This window comes from Pungitius pungitius, chromosome 5 (assembly GCF_949316345.1).
Source record: "Pungitius pungitius chromosome 5, fPunPun2.1, whole genome shotgun sequence".
Taxonomy (NCBI): domain Eukaryota; kingdom Metazoa; phylum Chordata; class Actinopteri; order Perciformes; family Gasterosteidae; genus Pungitius; species Pungitius pungitius.
Genome location: NC_084904.1, coordinates 23,601,115 through 23,620,730, shown reverse-complemented (window position 1 = coordinate 23,620,730; position 19,616 = coordinate 23,601,115). Strand labels below are relative to the sequence as shown.

The 19,616-nt window shown below is 47.2% G+C and overlaps 3 protein-coding genes, 1 long non-coding RNA gene and 2 other non-coding genes across 6 annotated transcripts; 2 read left to right on the top strand and 4 right to left on the bottom strand.

Annotated features, from left to right (window-relative positions):
- Window positions 1–645: 645 nt before the first annotated feature.
- LOC119225479 (ras-related protein Rab-14-like) lies at window positions 646–4,410 on the top strand. The gene is made up of 8 exons (XM_037483363.2): window positions 646–809; window positions 1,456–1,514; window positions 1,635–1,688; window positions 1,922–2,099; window positions 2,173–2,239; window positions 2,686–2,773; window positions 2,845–2,875; window positions 3,122–4,410. The coding sequence occupies exons 2-8, from the start codon at window positions 1,463–1,465 to the stop codon at window positions 3,297–3,299; spliced, it is 648 nt and encodes a 215-aa protein (XP_037339260.1). The 5' UTR covers window positions 646–809; window positions 1,456–1,462; the 3' UTR covers window positions 3,300–4,410.
- Window positions 4,411–4,794: 384 nt separating this feature from the next.
- Window positions 4,795–8,146, bottom strand: mak16 (MAK16 homolog (S. cerevisiae)). Its single transcript, XM_062562654.1, has 10 exons — window positions 7,967–8,146; window positions 7,428–7,477; window positions 7,167–7,276; window positions 6,764–6,832; window positions 6,442–6,589; window positions 5,966–6,020; window positions 5,774–5,848; window positions 5,579–5,686; window positions 5,435–5,500; window positions 4,795–5,164 (listed from the first exon to the last, which is right to left on the bottom strand). The coding sequence occupies exons 1-10, from the start codon at window positions 7,979–7,981 to the stop codon at window positions 4,955–4,957; spliced, it is 906 nt and encodes a 301-aa protein (XP_062418638.1). The 5' UTR covers window positions 7,982–8,146; the 3' UTR covers window positions 4,795–4,954.
- Window positions 8,147–8,998: 852 nt separating this feature from the next.
- On the bottom strand, window positions 8,999–9,098 carry LOC119225741 (small nucleolar RNA U13). Its single transcript, XR_005121198.1, has one exon. It is a non-coding gene; the product is annotated as a small nucleolar RNA U13 (small nucleolar RNA).
- A 355-nt stretch (window positions 9,099–9,453) lies between these two features.
- LOC119225742 (small nucleolar RNA U13) lies at window positions 9,454–9,553 on the bottom strand. The gene has a single exon (XR_005121199.2). It is a non-coding gene; the product is annotated as a small nucleolar RNA U13 (small nucleolar RNA).
- Window positions 9,554–14,280: 4,727 nt separating this feature from the next.
- LOC134129102 (uncharacterized) lies at window positions 14,281–14,617 on the top strand. The gene is made up of 3 exons (XR_009956291.1): window positions 14,281–14,321; window positions 14,362–14,401; window positions 14,498–14,617. It is a non-coding gene; the product is annotated as an uncharacterized LOC134129102 (long non-coding RNA).
- On the bottom strand, window positions 14,563–19,062 carry spinb (spindlin b). Its single transcript, XM_037482838.2, is given in 9 exon segments — window positions 14,563–14,952; window positions 15,036–15,269; window positions 15,595–15,750; window positions 15,841–15,935; window positions 16,954–17,002; window positions 17,105–17,123; window positions 17,125–17,418; window positions 18,281–18,573; window positions 18,810–19,062. Coding segments are annotated over 7 exon segments (792 nt in total). The 5' UTR covers window positions 17,164–17,418; window positions 18,281–18,573; window positions 18,810–19,062; the 3' UTR covers window positions 14,563–14,752.
- Between the last annotated feature and the right edge of the window lie 554 nt (window positions 19,063–19,616).

Below are 19,616 nucleotides of genomic sequence, written 5' to 3'. Positions count from 1 at the left end.
TTTTTAAAAATATTTGTGTGTCTTTTTTTCTTTGGAACGTGTTTCTTTATCAGTTAATAATAAAGTTTGAATTCTGTTCTGTTGTAAACTTAAGTCTGTTGAGTCAAAGTTCAACACAGTGGACAGTTCACAAGTTTGTAGTATTTTTAATGCTTTTGTTATCACTTTAAATGTCAAATGAGCTGCACCTGCATGTCACGTATTCAGCTACGTGCACAGACATTTTCAAACCTAAAGAGCATCCATCATTAAACTTATTTATGAAATTAAGAATAATGAGTAAATAATCTAATAAAAAACACAGTGGAAGATTTTCAGCTTATAGATTTATTTTTGTTAACAAACAACTGAAATGATCAAATGGAATGAATATCAGGCAAAAGCAGACATGTCGTATAACCAAATAATATGTTAAATATTAAAAAATATTCTAACTTACAACGTATCAAACCTCTGGTCTGAATAAATGAAAGGAGCTTCCTCCTTGTGCCTCTCTCTCTCTGGGAAGGTTTGTACCGTTTTATTTTACAGTGGAGGCATAAGCAGCATTACGCTGATGCTCTTAGACACACACAAAGGTCAGGGTCACCTCAGCCAATCGCCTTGCGTTGCTCCTCTCGTCCGCTGGGGGCGTCGACGCCTCCAAGTCTCGCGGTGTTTCCCGTGTTTGTTGCAGGAGAAGAAGAATCGCGGAAGAGAGGAAAGGCTTCCTGACGGATCACCGGGCTAATCGGCTAACAAAGATAACTTTACCCGTGAAATCATCCGTTTAATCACGTTTACCGGTTAGATAGACACCTGGACCCAAGGTAAAAACAGCCGCGCGTGCGACTCGTTCCGCTTCGCTGCGTCGTTACGCCGCGGAAAAAGCGGCCTGTTAGCAAGGCGTTGACAGCCCTTGCAGCGGTTAGCCGGTTAGCTGCGGAGCTAAGCTAACACCGAGGGATTGAGAGCGTTTCCCGGAGAAGGCAGTCAGCTGACGGGGTTTAGTCCTCCTGGTGAAGAGGTCCGGTCTCACGCTGCGGGACCTTCACGGTGGCTAACGGCTCGGTTCTAAGCCTAGCCGGCTGCCTCCTTTAGTTTGTTCTGCTTAACGGGTTCTGTGGGAGGAAAAGGAGCCTTCACTGTTTTTGTCTTAGCTGGACCCCATGAGACCAGGTCCCGATCACAACCCCCCTCAGGGTTCAAGACTCAGCAAATCAAAGCCGGACTAGATGGTCTCAGAGACGACTCTTGGACTCATTTGGGACATTTCAAGACCGTAAAGAATAAATAAAAAGCATTTTTAGTATTTTGACAGTTTAACAGTCCGGAGCATCTTTACTAATTTAGAACCCATGTGGACCCATGTGGACCCATGTGGACTGATGTGGACTGATGTGGACCCATGTGGACCCTGTATCTGGAGCATTCTTGTTGTTTAAATGGTTTCCTTGTGTCCTTGCTTCCTCACAGCATCAAGATGACAGCCGCACCTTACAACTACTCGTACATCTTCAAGTACATCATCATCGGTGAGTCCCAGGACTGATGACGTCATGGCGAGATGAAGCTTCACGGTGCTCCACTGCGCCACCACGTGGCCCAGTGACCACACCAGGGCCGTACTAATGTGGCCTCTGTCTGTCCCCCAGGTGACATGGGGGTGGGGAAGAGTTGTCTGCTGCATCAGTTCACTGAGAAGAAATGTGAGTGAAGAAGCTGTTTTATTTCTGCTGATACTGATTATTGATCACTGATCACACCACTAAAACACAAACTGTAGCACTTAACTGGTACTTCTAATGGATCTTATCTGTAACAAGTTGTACATCGGCTTATTTGATGAAATGACACTTTCTTTGAGTTTGTTTCCTTATGGTTGAAATGGTGTGTGTGTGTGTGTGTGTGTGTGTGTGTGTGTGTGTGTGTGTGTGTGCAGTCATGGCGGACTGTCCCCACACCATCGGAGTGGAGTTCGGGACCAGGATCATGGAGGTCAACGGTCAGAAGGTCAAGCTGCAGATTTGGGACACGGCCGGTCAGGAGCGCTTCAGGGCCGTCACCAGGTCGTACTACAGGGGGGCCGCCGGGGCCCTCATGGTGTATGACATCACCAGGTACCGTCTGGGGGGGCGGGGGGGGGGTCATACCCGTCTGGTCTTGCATGAATAACTGTCTTTGTGTCTTCAGGAGAAGTACCTACAACCACCTCAGCAGCTGGTTGACCGACGCAAGAAACCTGACCAACCCGAACACCGTGAGGACCCACACACACACACACACACTGTAACACACACACACACGCACTGTAACACACACACACACACACTGTAACACACACACACACGCACTGTGAGACACACACACTGTAACACACACACACTGTGAGACACACAGACATGTTGTGAATATTACATTTTTCAATCTCTTCCTGAAGCTCTAACTCTAAGCTGTGATTCATGGTCACATGACTGTTGGTCTCACATGACTCAATCATGATTTCGCTGAGCAGCAAAGAATTTCATGTTTTAAAAGACTGAGTGAAATTGTTTGGTTCATTTAGTGAAATATCACAATTTCAAGCTTTCAGGTAATTTTAATAAACGGTGCGTCACACGTGGTGCGTTTGACCAAAATGTCTTTGGGGATTCTCTAAAGGTTAAAGTGTGTAAATGTTTGTAATTCCCTGGAATGTGTGTGCAGGTGATCATCCTCATCGGGAACAAGGCCGACCTGGAGGCTCAGAGGGACGTCACCTACGAGGAGGCCAAGCAGTTCGCTGAGGAGAACGGTGAGACGTCTGTTTGTGTCAAAGCTCCCAGTGAGAGCTGAGCGTGACCCTGATTCTACTTCCTGTTCCAGGGTTACTGTTCCTAGAGGCCAGCGCCAAGACGTGAGTCACACACACACACACACACACACACACACACACACACACACACACACACACACACACACACACACACACACACACACACACACTGAGGTCACCATTGATGCTTCTGGAACGTGAACATGGTTGTTTCCACGCGGCTCTCAACATGGCGACGGGCTCATGATAAATACCTGAGTCGGAGGTCTCGGTGGGTTATTATGGGATGGAGTCAGAGACCTGATCCGTGTGTCCTTGTGTCCTCAGGGGGGAGAACGTGGAGGAGGCCTTCCTGGAAGCCGCCAAGAGGATTTACCAGAACATCCAGGATGGAAGCCTGGACCTGAACGCGGCCGAGTCGGGGGTCCAGCACAAACCCTCCGCCCCGCAGGGGGGCCGCCTCAACCCCGACAGCCAGCCCCCCAAAGAGGGCTGCAGCTGCTAACCACAGAGCCCCCCCCCCCCCCCCCCCCCCCCCGATGCAGACTGGGTTCACACCGACCTGTGAAGACCACCAGATCAGGAAAACCACCACGATTCCAGTAGCCACAAAGACGTGTGTGTGGACCAGTCCTGGACCAGCTCACTACACGACCCTTGACCCTTGATCCTCCCCAATATCCAGAGCCCCCCCCCCCCCCCCCCCCCCTGACGGGTCCCACTTGAGGCTTTAATGTGCACCAGTCTACAGGTTGGCTCTTAGTCCGGAGCCGGGACCCGGTCCAGGTCCCCAGATGTGAGCGAACCACATCAGGACCACAACCTGCAGACAGGTGATCCGTCCCCCACTTCCTGTCCACCTGTAAGTCCAGATATCCTCTAAAGTCCAACGGTCCCTCCACTAATGTCACATCGTCCGTCTTAATATCCCTGTTACCTCCAAACAGAAGACTTCTGTCCCCTTGACCCTTGACCCCCCCAGTGACCCGGACCGAGGTCAAGGGCGTCCTTTTATTATCCTGAATAGTTCTGCTCCAAACCCCTTTGTTGTTAATCATACATTTAACACGAGTCCAAATGGAGCCATAATTATTGTGAACATCTGGTCTCCTCACCTCGTCACTACGGCTGAAGACACAAAGATCGCGATGTCATCTTTTTGAGGGGGCGGGGCTTCAGTGATGATTGATGGACAGAAGCCGTATTCCTCCTCCTCCTCCTCCTCCTCACTAAGGAGCACCGGCCTCTGTCTGCTCTTCATCAGCTACTAAAGTGGTCGTGACCCAAAGGAACGAGCGAGTTCCTCCACACAAACATCAACTTTCAGCTCTTTTTTAAACTTCTGATGAATCAACCAAGCGTCGTTTTTAAAGGAGTGTTTGTAACTCGAAGCGATCCGCTATGAAATAATCATGAACTTCGTCAGTAAATTAACGCTTTGAACATTTCATTCTTTTCCTTCAGTAACGTCTGATGATTTTCTTCTGTCTGCTAAAGTAAAAAAAAAAAAAACCTGCTTCTTATGAGTATTTATATTCTAAATCTGTGATGATTCTCTGGCTGAAGCCCGGAGAGGTTCAGCCATTTGTAAATAAAGTATATATATAAAGACGTGATGACGCTGTGTGCTTCTTCCTGTATTTATGCTAAGCTAAGCTAACCAGCTGCTGGGTTCTACACCCAATGAGATCAAGGACCTGATCCAAGTTTAACCAGGTAACAGTGGAGCTGTTGCATTGTGGGTAAGCTGGCAGTCAGGGGTCAAAGGTCAGGTGGAACAGGCGAGACGCTCATCAGGCCGTTTGCACATTTCTATTCTACAATTTATGGCTTCTGGCAAACTAGTAAAAAACTAATAGTTGGACACATTTCATTATAAATTAGATTTACCAGCTTGTTCTTGCTGATGTGAGGGTCAAAGGTCATGTTGTATTCATCACAATGCAGTTTCTATCTCAAACCATTAAAATGTTATTAACAGTTCAAATAACTAAATATTTGACAGCAAAGTGGATTTATGACAAACATGTTTATTAAGACATTTTCACAAACTGGACTCAAAACAAAGCAGTTGGGTTCATGAAGGTAAAGTCACTGAGTGATCGGGGGGCGTGTCCTCAGCAGAGGCTGACGGCCCATTGGCTGCAGAGCGCCGTGACATCACAACGAGGCCGTGCTCTTGGGGGCGGGCTCTGTCTCGTACTCGATCTCCACAAACGCTCGTTTCCTCCTCGGCGCCGAGCCGTTAGCCGGAGATTTACCCTTCGACCTGGAGGCCTTCGTTGTCTCCTCCTCATCCTCCTCTTCCTCCTCACTGGACTCCTCCTCCTGATCCTCCTCGTCGCTGCTCGTCCTCAGTTTGTTCATGTCCTTAGAGAAGAGTTCAAAACACGCCATTATTCATGTGAAGCAGTCCAGAGTCAAAGCCTTAATCGTTATATTTTATTCTACGTGTCATTTTAAAATCAGAACAAGTCAACACAGAGGAGCCTCCACCAGCTGCTCTGAGCTCCTCCCCCTTCTCGAAAGGAGGTTACCACGGTAACCACTACTCTGGAGTCATGTTCCAGTCATCAGAGGAGCAGGACTTTTATTTTGGAGGCACAGCTCTTCTTCTTCTTCTTCTTCTTCTTCTAATACCTCGAAGTCGCTCAGGTCGTCCTCCTCCAGTTCTTCTTCTGCGACAAACTCGCTCTTCCCGACGTCCTGCAGACAGGAAGTAGACTCGTTACATCACAGCACTCCGCTGAACTCACTCAGGGGACACATGTTGACCTTCATCACCTCGTCCTCCTCCTCCTCCTCTTCGTCCTCCTCCTCCTCGCTCTCCTCGTCCTGCTGCTCCAGAGCGCGGTCGAAGGCGTGGACGGGGAAGTTGTAGATGTCTCCGTACTGAAAGCACAAGTGGGAGAATCAGAGCTTCCACATTACGTCATGGCGCGTAGCATGTTAGATGGAGGGGGGGGGGGGGGGGCGCACCGTTCCCTGCTTGAGTCGCTCCAGAAGCTCCTTCTCGATGGCGTTGTCCAGCTGAGCAGCGATCAGAGCTTTCTCCTGAAGACGGGAAAGATTCAAGATTTAAATGTTTAAAGTCAACAGTGTGTGTCTGTGTGTGTGTGCGTGTGTGTGTGTGTGTGTGTGTGTGTCTGTGTGTGTGTCTCCATCCTTCACCTCCTTCCTCTTCTCCCTCCTCTCCACCTTCCTGCTGAGAGGAACCAGTTTCCTCCTGAAGGACGAGAGCAAAACAAATGTTTTATTTCTGGATTTCCAAACTAATGGCAGATAAAAGTAATTCAGAGGTGAGTTTGATTTCTGTGTAGTATTAGTACACGGAAAGTACTGTGTAGTATCAGTACACGGAAAGTACTGTGTAGTATCAGTACATGGACAGTACTGTGTAGTATCAGTACATGGACAGTGTAGTATCAGTACATGGAAAGTACTGTGTAGTATCAGTACATAGACAGTACGGTGTAGTATCAGTACATGGACAGTACTGTGTAGTATCAGTACATGGACAGTGTAGTATCAGTACATAGACAGTACGGTGTAGTATCAGTACATAGACAGTACGGTGTAGTATCAGTACATAGACAGTACTGTGTAGTATCAGTACATAGACAGTACTGTGTAGTATTAGTACTCACTGTCTCTTCAGCACCAGCTTGCGCATGCGAATGAGGTACTGAGTGATTTTGGTGAAGCGCTGTTTGCATTTGTGTCGAATGAAGCGAGGCCAGTAGATGAGATTCTCATCGATCATCTCCAGAGCCTTCTCATAGTTCTTACCAGAGCCTTCTCATAGTTCTTACAGAGCTTCACCTGCAACCCATCATCATCATCATCATCATCATCAATAAACTGAAAACAATCCAACTAACACTGTTATTTATGAAGAATATTAAAGTGCAACCAGGGGACAAACGTCCCTGTACGCTAGCATCGTGCTAACGTTAGCCTGGATGAAGCTCACCTTCTCCCACATCTTGGCAGGAAACGCCGCTCTTTCGATCACCTTCATGTAGAGGAAACACTGACCTGAGATCAGAACAGCGTATGAAATTAATCGGTCAATAGTCCTTTCATCTTTTATTGGATTGTTCATTGATCTGCACTTTGATGTCTGAGGGTTCAGCAAAATGGGAATTTTGTTTCCACTTTAGGGATCAGATCAGATAATAAAATATAATTAAAGACAAGTTCGAAGATGAAATTCATAAACATGCACTGATGAAACTATTTCAACTAAACTTTGTTTTAAACATATTTAATACTTGACTTTTTATGAAGAAATTATTGCAGAACTTTTTAACCATAAATATGAATATAATATAAATAATATAGAAGGTCGCCGTTGACCTTTGACCTTCACCTTTCTCCTCCCGGATGGTGGCGTACTGGCTGTTGGCGAGCGGGCACGATGACCGGTTACACAACCCCGTGATGTTGTACTCGTTCCGACAGAAGCTCTGAGTCTTCGTCCTGGAGACAAAGACACAACATTCACACTCAGCATTTCTCAGGGGATTCAATCAAAGCTGGAACTAAAGGACAAACATTTACTGATGATTCAATAAAACATTTAGAGATTCATTCATGATGACAACGTTCAAACGTGAAGAGTCAAACTTACTTTACTTTATAGGAGCAGAACTGTTTGTTTCCAATAATGTCCCAGATCACCTGAATCAGATCCATCACACTTACATTAATACACGTTTGTATAATGATCATATACCAAGAGAGCTTCTTCAAAGACAAATATGTTAAATAACATCTCTTTTGGCAATAAAACACATTCTAAGCATTATGTAGAATAATGTCAAACATTAACAACAGACCTTGCTCATTAAGATATGAAACTACTGAGATTAATAAAACACTTTACGGTGTAAACATGTATTTTCCATAAAGTAACTTGTAGACACAACAAACAAACTAAAACACTCGTTTCTACAGCAGTTAACTTCCGGTCTGGCGTTAGATCGATATTCCTGTTAAAATAAAACAAACGTTTTCTGCTAGCGCGCTAATGTTGTTACTCATCATAACGACATGTTATAACAATATAACTACATGCTTTGAAAAAGCTAGTTATCACCCCTCAACTAACGTTAGCATTAGCACCTAGCATAGCACGTAAGCAGCGTTAGCTCGTCTCATCGAACTCACGTCGTCGTGCTGCATCTTGACTTCCGGGCAGAGAAGCTCGAAGCTTCGCCTCCTCCGCGCTGCTGTCGCTTCGCTTCAGATGTAAAAAGATTTAATACGTTGATATCAACGAGTTCGCCTGCCTCCAAAACCACATGCGATGTCAGGGAGCCGCCATCTTTGTTGGAATGGACGAGATCTCGGCGTGGTGACGTCATATCAGAGAGGACTTACCGCGATATCTGGAATTCTTCTTCTTTTGAGCTCTGAGGGGGATGGCGTCCAACAAAGGCGGATTACTGCCACCCCGCGTGGAGGCCCCGAATACGTCCAATAGCACAAAGGTGGAGTCATTGCTTCACAGAGCTTTTCTCAGGTGATGGTGGCCCATGGGCGGGCGTGGTGCTCTAGTGACCGTAAGGGTGGCGGGTCGAATCCCGACTGCACCATGTCGAGGTGTCCATGAGCAAGACATCCAGCCCTAAACGCTTCTCTGGCAAATCCTAGACCATGGAATAAGATGCGATACAATAATATCTAAACTCCCTGTTTGTTACAATGACGTAGTTTACCTCCAAAACAATAGAACAGATGAGATTATAAAACACTAAAAAATGTGTAAATGAAGGTCAGAGGAAAGCAAGAAATATACGGGTTTTGGGAGGAAACTGCGTCCCACCAGAAAATGTGAGAATAATTCTGAACCTTTTTACAGACACGTCTCCAACTAGAAAAAAAAACATGTTTTAACACTGTAACTAGATATGGTGCGATTTTAAATAATGGGAATTGAAGTCCCTTGTTTTGTTGTTTTTCTTACACGGAAAAAACAAAGAATAATTCAAACATTTATCTAATACTTAACTTTTTTATCTAATACTTGATTTGTTTAAGTGGAAATGTCCCTTTGGAGAACGACGTACAAAACAAATGCATCCGAAAAACAACAGGAAAATGTTATGTTATGTTATTTCTTTGGAAATGAACAGATTCCACCTCTAATGATGAATCTGTTCTGACGTCATCGGCACATGACAGTGGCTTCCGGTTCAGGGTCAGAGGGCTGAGGCGCAGAGCGTAACAAGGAGAGGGCTGCGCCTTTCACGCAGTGTCCGTGAATGCACCAATCATCACACACATGAACCGGAAAGATCACATGACCATGGGCGGCGCTCAGTGGTCTTACGCCTCCGCCGCTCTTTAGATGACGGTGTGACTTTAATATTACTGTTTAAGAAATGTAGTTTGGTCTCATGTCATTATTTGACTCTTATTGTTACTCAGTGTGAAGTCATGACTAGTATAATGTTCGTGTGTGTTTATATACACAGAGAAATATAAGCCTGTCAGTTCAAAGCGTCACGTTAAAGAGAATTAAAGGATCTTCGAGATCTTATAAATGTGACAAAAAACAAGTCATGACGAGAGGATTCTGTTTATTTCGTCTCCGGTTCATCGATCACATGAGATTTCATTGACATATCGACAGTGAGCGGCTTCCGGTTCAGGGTCAGAGGGCTGAGGCGCAGAGCGTAACAAGTTGAGGGCTGCGCCTTTCACGGAGGGTCCGTGAACGCACCAATCATCATACACATGAACCAGAAAGATCACAGATACCAACATGGCGCTCAGTCCTCTTCTGCCTCCGATCCCGCTCTTTAAGTGACGGTGTGACGTATTTTTTAACGTTAAATTCACATTCACTATTTCCATCGTGTGTGTTTCAAAAGCTACAAACAGGAAACACGACATCGGGGCTTCTGGGTGTTTTTGGACTGAAAGTCACAGAGCAGAGTGTTCGTGAGCCGGGCGGAAGCGGTGCATTGTGGGGCTGGGCTGGAGCGGTGCATTGTGGGGTCGAGCTGGAGCACTTAAATCAAGACTATAGATACAAATTCATATGTAGAGACTACATATAGATAAGTTAGGGTTGTACATGTACGTTTCATGTAGTCTTGATGTGTGTGTGTGTATATATACACTCACCGGCCACTTTATTAGGTACCCCCTGCTAGTAACGGGTTGGACCCCCTTTTGCCTTCAGAACTGCCTCAATTCTTTGTGGCATAGATTCAACAAGGTGCTGGAAGCATTCCTCAGGGAGTTTGGTCCATATTGACATGATGGCATCACACAGTTGCCGCAGATTTGTCGGCTGCACATCCATGATGCGAATCTCCCGTTCCACCACATCCCAAAGATGCTCTATTGGATTGAGATCTGGTGATTGTGGAGGCCATTTGAGTACAGCGAACTCATTGTCATGTTCAAGAAACCAGTCTGAGATGATTCCAGCTTTATGACATGGCGCATTATCCTGCTGAAAGTAGCCATCAGAAGTTGGGTACATTGTGGTCATAAAGGGATGGACATGGTCAGCAACAATACTCAGGCAGGTTGTGGCATTGCAACGATGCTCAATTGGTACCAAGGGGCCCAAAGAGTGCCAAGAAAATATTCCCCACACCATGACACCACCACCACCAGCCTGAACCGTTGATACAAGGCAGGATGGATCCATGCTTTCATGTTGTAGACGCCAAATTCTGACCCTACCATCCGAATGTCGCAGCAGAAATCGAGACTCATCAGACCAGGCAACGTTTTTCCAATCTTCTATTGTCCAATTTCGATGAGCTTGTGCAAATTGTAGCCTCAGTTTCCTGTTCTTAGCTGAAAGGAGTGGCACCCGGTGTGGTCTTCTGCTGCTGTAGCCCATCTGCCTCAAAGTTGGACGTACTGTGCGTTCAGAGATGCTCTTATGCCCACCTTGGTTGTAACGGGTGGTTATTTGAGTCACTGTTGCCCTTCTATCAGCTCGAACCAGTCTGGCCATTCTCCTCTGACCTCTGGCATCAACAAGGCATTTCCGCCCACAGAACTGCCGCTCACTGGATGTTTTTTCTTTTTCGGACCATTCTCTGTAAACCCTAGAGATGGTTGTGCGTGAAAATCCCAGTAGATTAGCAGTTTCTGAAATACTCAGACCAGCCCTTCTGGCACCAACAATCATGCCACGTTCAAAGTCACTCAAATCACCTTTCTTCCCCATACTGATGCTCGGTTTGAACTGCAGGAGATTGTCTTGACAATGTCTACATGCCTAAATGCACTGAGCTGCCGCCATGTGATTGGTTGCTTAGAAATTAAGTGTTAACGAGCAGTTGGACAGGTGTACCTAATAAAGTGGCCGGTGAGTGTATATATATATAAATAAATATAAATACACACACTCGTTACACCACCCTGCGATGTGCTGGGAGATATCTCCAACAACAACCGTCCATATCAATGGAATCTGTACACTCACCGGCCACTTTATTAGGTACACCTGTCCAACTGCTTGTTAACACTTAATTTCTAAGCAGCCAATCACATGGCGGCAACTCAGTGCATTTAGGCATGTAGACATTGTCAAGACAATCTCCTGCAGTTCAAACTACTACTTTCAGCAGGATAATGCGCCATGTCATAAAGCTGGAATCATCTCAGACTGGTTTCTTGAACATGACAATGAGTTCGCTGTACTCAAATGGCCTCCACAATCACCAGATCTCAATCCAATAGAGCATCTTTGGGATGTGGTGGAACGGGAGATTCGCATCATGGATGTGCAGCCGACAAATCTGCGGCAACTGTGTGATGCCATCATGTCAATATGGACCAAACTCCCTGAGGAATGCTTCCAGCACCTTGTTGAATCTATGCCACGAAGAATTGAGGCAGTTCTGAAGGCAAAAGGGGGTCCAACCCGTTACTAGCATGGGGTACCTAATAAAGTGGCCGGTGAGTGTATATATATATATATATATAATATATATATATATATATATATATATCTTTCTCTGCTGGGCCTTCTTGGTGATGGATCTGATGTTCAGCTCCCTCTGGAGCATGATGAAGCTTCTGAAGATATTTATTATTACAAACATTAAACACTCTTAATGCTAAGTCAGTTTCTCACAGACAGAGAACGACTCCAATGTGAAAAAGACAGAGAAATGTTTTATTTCAGTAAATAGTGTGAGCTCTTCACAGCTGTACAACACATCTGTAGTTGGCACTCTTTAAAGGGGACGCCCACAAACTGGAACCAGCAGACGTTCCTTTTCTCTTTTACTCAAAAAACTAAACAGCAGCAGCCTCTGGCACACAGATAAAAAACAACGGGGTGTAAACAAAAACAACAGAGAGAAACCCAACGGGAGGCAGCAGAAAGCCACGCGGAGAACCACATGAGACATGCAACTCACAGCGACTTACACCGAGCTATATAGGCATGCAAAACCAACACGCACAGACACACACTCGCACACACCAGATCAACGCCTGTGTAAAATATGAACAACACCTCCTGAATGCATCATGGAGGCCCAGGACCCCCCCTCCCCCCCTCCCCTCGTCCAAATGAACCCCCCACGGTTTGTTGGGGCTGGAGCCAGGTGCATTGTGGGTACCCAGGTACACTTTTAATCGGCAGCATGGATTGAAGAAACAGAGAGACGACCAGGTGAGCGGATCAAACACACCTCCGACCTCTGACACCTTTTTTTGTTGACCTTTTGTGATTAAGAGGGAATCAAATATACACATACATACATACACATACATGTATATATACACACACATACATGTATGTATATATGAACACATACATTATTAAAACATACTCCAGGACAGTGAGGAATGTGCCGAGATGATTCCGTCTCGGGGACTTGTTGAATTGTATAAAAGAGACTCCGGACACGGAGGGACGTTCTGCCTTGTTTCCGTCTCCTCAGAACCCGAGTGGGTCAGAACCAGCGATCAGTCACAGTGAGACGGGTTCTTGGTTCTGAAGCCGTCAAGGTTTTAAATGGGGGGGGGCGTCCAGGCAGCAGCGAACAGCAGGATTGTGGGAGATTGTTTAAAAAAGAGGCAGAGGAGCTATGAAATGATTGGAAAGGGAGGTGTCGTCTCTCTCTCTCCCCCCCTCCCCCCCCCCCCCCCCCCAGACTGAGGGAAGCAGGGAGGTTCAGTCGGAGGATAAAACATCACGTGGAACCGATACAGGACCAAAGATAATGTACAGAATCTCATATAAACATATAAACAAGAAGAAGAAACTGTACAGATATGAAAGCAGGAGGAGAAACACATAAACCAATGGTCGCTGGTTTCGGTCTGGGGGGGCGGGGAGGGGGGGGGGGGGTTGTCATGACGACTGCTACAGGTTGACCTTCACGCAGGGATGTTGGGTCAGAACTAGAACGGATCAATACTGAATCAGGTGTTCGAGGGAAAGACATTAAAAAGGAACATTGAGTCATTTTGGGAAATTCTGTGCAGTCTGAGATGAACCTTAATTAACGCGTCACGAGCAGCTTATGAAGCAGCTTATAAGCATGTAATAAACAGTTCATAACACTCAAATGCAGCGGCGATACAAGGAGACACTGACAAATACCAAATGATAATAAACACTCATGTACATATTGAGTTATAAACGTTAGAGGCCGGTTATGAGTGCTGTGAAAAGCTTAAACAAACGATCAATAACAACATTGATCCTGTCAGACACAACGGGATTTCCACAAAAATGACATCTGTGTTCCTTCAACCGTCAACACTCGTAAGGGTGGTTAGCCTTCCTTCTGTGGGGGCTAGCACTGCTAGCACTGCTAGCCGCCGCCGCTAACCTCTCCCCCAAGTCACAAGTCATTATGGGTAAAAAAAACAAAACACAACGCTAACAAATAAAAAAAAGAAACCCCCCTGATGTCCTCTGCTTTTTGACGGCGTCCTTTAGTCTTCAGCGTCTTTGATGTCTTCATATGACCATCATAACAGTTCTTCCCATGTGACCTCTGGTCGTCGTCCACAAACCCCTCCTGCAGAGACAGATGATGGTTCAGCCTTCCGCCCCCCTAGACCCAAGCCTTCATTAACCCCGCAGCCTCAGACTGGAGACCCCCCCCCTTTCCTGTGTGACTTAAACTGTGCCAGGCAAGCGTTGACTCTGGAGGTCTCGGTCCTAGCCTTCGGGTCTCGGTCGTAGCCTTCGGGTCTCGGTCGTAGACTTGAGGTCTCGTCCTAGCCTTCGGGTCTCGTCCTAGCCTTCGGGTCTCGGTCGAAGCCTTAAGGTCTCGGTCGTAGCCTTCGGGTCTCGGTCGTAGCCTTCGGGTCTCGGTCGTAGACTTGAGGTCTCGTCCTAGCCTTCGGGTCTCGTCCTAGCCTTCGGGTCTCGGTCGAAGCCTTAAGGTCTCGGTCGAAGCCTTCGGGTCTCGGTCGTAGCCTTAAGGTCTCGGTCTTGCTGAGGGTCTCGGTCGTAGACTTGAGGTCTCGTCCTAGCCTTCGGGTCTCGTCCTAGCCTTCGGGTCTCGGTCGAAGCCTTAAGGTCTCGGTCGAAGCCTTCGGGTCTCGGTCGAAGCCTTAAGGTCTCGGTCGAAGCCTTCGGGTCTCGGTCGTAGCCTTAAGGTCTTGGTCTTGCTGAGGGTCTCGGTCGTAGCCTTAAGGTCTCGGTCTTGCTGAGGGTCTCGGTCGTAGCCTTAAGGTCTCGGTCGTAGCCTTAAGATCTCGGACTTGCTGGGGGTCTCGGTCTTGCTGAGGGTCTCGGTCTAGTCTTCGGGTCTTGCTGAGGGGGGGTATTACATAAACTTGTGTTTAAGGCATTCCACAAAGAACGAGTAGAGAACATCATCATCTGTCTCGAGTGTCTCTAGCGTCCACAGAGAGTATTTTCTTCACCGGGGGAGGGGGGGGGTTCATGGGTCCAAGCAGGTGTCTCAGCAGGTCCTGTTTTATTTTGGCGGGGTGTTTGTCCTGGTCTTAGGAGGTCTTCACCAGGTCGTAGACGTAAATGTGGAAGTCGTCGTCGAACTTGATGAAGTAGACGGAGGGCTTGGCCTCCACCTGGTGGATGACCATCCCCGACCTCTTGCCCCCGTCCTCCTTGGCGTACTCCACCTGTTTCCCCACCAGGCTGTCCACCACCTCGCCGGGCTCTCGCTCCGCCGCCACGCTGTCATCTGGGGGAGAGGGGGGGGGGCAGAGTTAACAACAATGTGATGTTAGGCTCTGGACGGTAACCGAGGCAACGAGGGGAGCTCACTGGAGTCGGGCATGATGCGCAGGTCCCCCTCCTTGTAGTCGTCCAGCAGCTGGTACATGTACAGCACCGGGTCCTTCTCGTAGGTGATGTAGAACCACGTTGTCATGATGGGGGCCCGGGCCAGCACCATCCCCCTCCACTCCTCCTTCGGCCCTTCCTCCGTCTCGAACATGTGCTCCACCGCTTTGCCGATCATGGTCTCCGCCAGCAGCGAGTCGCTGACGCGGGCCGGAGCTGGACCAATCAGAGGGAGGCAGAGACCGGGTCAGCGCTAAGTTCTGCTCATAAGACACCTGTCCCCATGTGTCCTTGTGGGTGGGGGGAGGAAGGAAGGAAGGGGGAGGGAGGGTGGAGGCATTGAGGGAGGGACAAGGGAAACATGGTGGTTGCCATGGTGACGGACGAAAAGAGATACCCCAGACTGTACGGGACGCAGAGACAGACCAGAACACACACGTCTACCACTTTGTCCAATAGGGATCAACGAGAGCAATACGTGGACACGCTGAGGAGACATTCCACTGCATCTCTTTGTGATGACGTCATAAGCGCTCCTCACCCACTCGGTCGGGCAGAACCTCCAGTCCCACCACCCTCTCGTCCCCGTACAGCTCCAGGCCGTAGATGCAGTCGAAGCCGTCGTACTTGATCAGGTAGAGGGACGGGTTGACGGGGACCTGGTCCAGGACCGTCCCCTTCCACTGGGACGACTTACCTGGGGGGGACACACACAAGCAGGTCAACATCGGACAAACGGAATAATACGCGTCTCTTTGAGGGTGAAAGACATCGGAGTCCCACTCACTGCCCTCCTTCCAGATGTGCTGGATCCTGCAGCCCACGATGTTCCTCCTGGGAGGAGCCGGAGTCTTACTGGGACCAACGCTGGTCCTCTGCTTCCTGCAAGGACAGAAGACGAGAGGGTGAGGAGAAGACGGGCGGGGACAGAAGGGACGGACAGCAAAATGAGGTGTGAACGAAAGACCACGAGAGGAAAAGAACCAGACGAGGTGGAAGCTCCATTCATCATCTGCCTCTTTAAAGGGCAGATCATCAGCATTCCAACGGTCTTTGAACGCATCGTGTGACCATGCTGCATTCGCTGGAAGAATCAAAGTCTAAAATTGTGACACCTGGTAGAAATATTTGGTTCTTCACGTCTCATTTCAAATCGCACCGTGTGTTTAAATATTTAAACCAGGTTCTATAAAAAACATAATTCTAATTCTCAATGAAACTATGACGTCATCATCGACTCATCTGAGGCCAACTGTCTGAATCATTTAAAACATTAAGGATTAAAGATGGAGAATAAACACATGAAATCAGACAATATTTATTAATTCATTGACCAAATATTTAATTTTGTCATCAAAGAAATTTTGACAAAAAAAAACAGTAAAAATGGTTTGAAATGACCTCGTGAAGAATGAAGGACGAGCCGGAGTCCTTAAAGGCTGAAATAAATCCCCTCCGATGTCACTCAGAATTCGTGGCGTTGTCGTGGTAACGCGATGCGTGGCAGCAAAGTGCACCGTCTAAAGCCCCCCCACCAGTGACCAGGTGACCTCAGTGCGTCCCTCAGGGGACAGTCAGGGGTCGCGGGGGACAGTGAGAGGTCAGGGGTCACGGAGGGGACAGTGAGGGGTCAGGGGGGGGCAGTGAGAGGTCGAGGGGACACTCAGGTTCAGGGGGGACACGTTTAGATTGGACTGAAAGAAGTTGAACTGTTGTTTTTTCTGATGATGGACATTCAAACGTTTCCTTCTGCACTAAAGTCCTGTTTTGAATCCGTTTCCACAGAAGAGCAGGACTTTTATTTTGAAGAGAAAAGCGGGACAGAAAGGTGTGACAGTAAACACGTTGGCGTCCACATTACCAGCGATAATCAGAAGGTGACGGCGTCCCTCAGACTTACTTGTGCGAGTTCTTCTTCTTCATCATGTTGGCAGAAACCCCCGAGTGTCCTGAAACACAAGCGGTGCGTTCAGGGGAGCGTTCCGATGAGGGAAAAGACACATCCCAACATAGCTTGTTATCGTTGGACCCTCTTTGTCTCTGGGACTCACCCCCGTCTGCTCGGGGGGGGCGCTGGGCCGCTGGGCTCTTGAATGGGGTCTTCATTCATCCACCTGTAAGGGGGGGGGGCCAGGCCGTCGGTCCAGGCTAAACGCTGGAGAGGGGGTATGAGAGGGGAGGGGGGGGTAGAGTGGGATAGGGAGGGGGGAGGAGGAGGGAAAAGGAGGGGGGAGGAGGAGGGTAGGGAAAGGAGGGAGGTGGCGGCGGGAGAGGAGCACCAGGAATTAGGCTGGGCCCTGGTCAGGCTGCATACAGGCCGGGTTCAGGCTAACACCTGGAGACAGCCGAGGTCACAGAGGACAGCCTGAGGAAGAGACAGACGAGGGTTAATAACATGTTAATAACACACAGGTTGTAAAATCTATTAGCACATAATTGTCATAATAGCAGCTTATTACCCAGGTATAAAATGCTTTAACACATAAGAGTTAAACACAGTATTGACAAATGATAACAAATTATCAAAAAAAGTTTGTTCAGACAGAAAGAGACAAACAGAGACACAGTAAGAAAGAGAGAGAATTCACTGATCAAACCCGACATGAATGAATGAATGAATGAATGAATGTAGACCAGCGCGAGAGCATCAAAGAAACTCTTCTTCTTCTTCTTCTTCTTCTCTGGGTTTTAGCTTCAGGCTCCAGGCTGCTCTTCTTCTGCAGTTAGTAAACTCCTCCAGACTCCAGGTCCTCCAGAGACCCCAGAAACCCACCGCGAGAGTGCGCGCGCGTGTGTTTGCGTGCGTGCGTGTGTGTGCGCGCTGTCACTTTACACTAGCAGCATGACGTCATTAACGTGTGTCTCTCCATGTAAACTAATCGATGAGTTGCTGCTTGTTTGGGCTGTTGATGATGAAGACGATGAAGATGACCACCTCAGAGGTCACAGTTTACCTCCTCCTCCTCCTCCTCCTCCTCCTCGTTAGCCGCACACAACGCAGGTTAAACTCCTACGTCTCTACGACATGTGCACACAGAGCCGCTCGGCGGCCATGTTGCGCCAATATTTACAAAAACCCGCATCGGTGCGAAAAAAAAGAAAAAACAGGCGCAGCGAACAAAGAGAGGGGGGGGCGCTAAGCTAGCAGCTCTGCGGTAAAACGTCACAAACCGCTCGAGCGGCCCGTTAACCGGGTGCAGCGGCGGGCCGGGCCCGCGGGCTCTTACCGGTTCAGCAGTCGGCGTCGCCGCGTGAATCCCGATCACCCGCCGTGGCTCCGAATTGATCCGCCGTGCCTGCCGTTCGGTTCCCTCCGCCGCTGCGTCAAGCTAGCCGCGCTGGAGATGGAGGGACGGCGGAAGTCGGGCGGCGCATCCCTCCGAAATAAAAGCGCCAAAATTGTTTGCTGCGTTTGAGCTTTGTTTTTTCCTTCTCTCCTTTTGCTTCTTTTGTGTTGGCGGCGTGCATACCGCCACCTGCTGCACGGGTGCGTGTGTCCCCGGATCAAGGTGCCATACGTCTGTACAAATATACATATAGAACACCTCATTTTACTTTCAATGTATTCTACATGTATACTTAAAGATACATATGTGTGTTTTTATATTCTGCTATGACACAGTATTTTCAGTTACATTACATCAAGCATGTGTGATTGTCTTTTCCCCAATACAGATACACTCTTGTTTGAACAGCAGAGATTAAAACCTTAAACAAATTTGATCTAAATCAGACATTTTCATTCAGATTATTCACCTCAAACTCATTCATCCTTTACCCCGCATCCAATCCGATGCGGTACATCCGGGTAGTCTTCATCTACTTCTGGGTGGGTGGTGTGTACACAACATGTGGGACAACTATTGCCATCTACTGTACCAAAAGGTAATTACTTTATACATTAATGAATACAATAGTAATAAAATATTGCAATTAATACCAAAAATGGATAAAGTAAAACGTAATCAGTTACCAATATATTATTGTATTAATCTTTTTAGCTTTTATTGTACTTTTTTTTCTTATTTATGCTTGTGTTTTTTAACCTTTGTGTTTCTCGATTTTATTGTCATTTTCTCCCATTATGTTTTCAATAGCCACCAAAACACCGGTAAATATTTTACTCAAATTAAAAACCGTCAGCTGTCTTCACGCTTCTGAAAGGCTTTTATTGCTTTGATCATATCAGCCGGAAGTGAGCTCTCTAAAGGGCCCGCCGGCTGCCTTGACGCTGCTGATTGTTTGCATTGAAGCCAAAAAATTCTTCCACAGCCGAGTGACGCTTTCTCCCGCGTACCAAAAAAGATCCAGGAGAATGTTGCTCGGATCTTGCTGCCAAATACTGAGAATCTATGTTTCTTTTTCATTACAGAATGGTCGTTTAACAGCATTTATATTATGTTTTAAAATCAATATGACGATATATATATATATATATCGTCATATTGTCATATATCTAACTTGTATTTATATAGCTCCTTAAAAAAGTGATTAACAATATACACACACGTTATACAAAATACAATCAAGCAAATATATATAACGTTAATGCCTACATATATA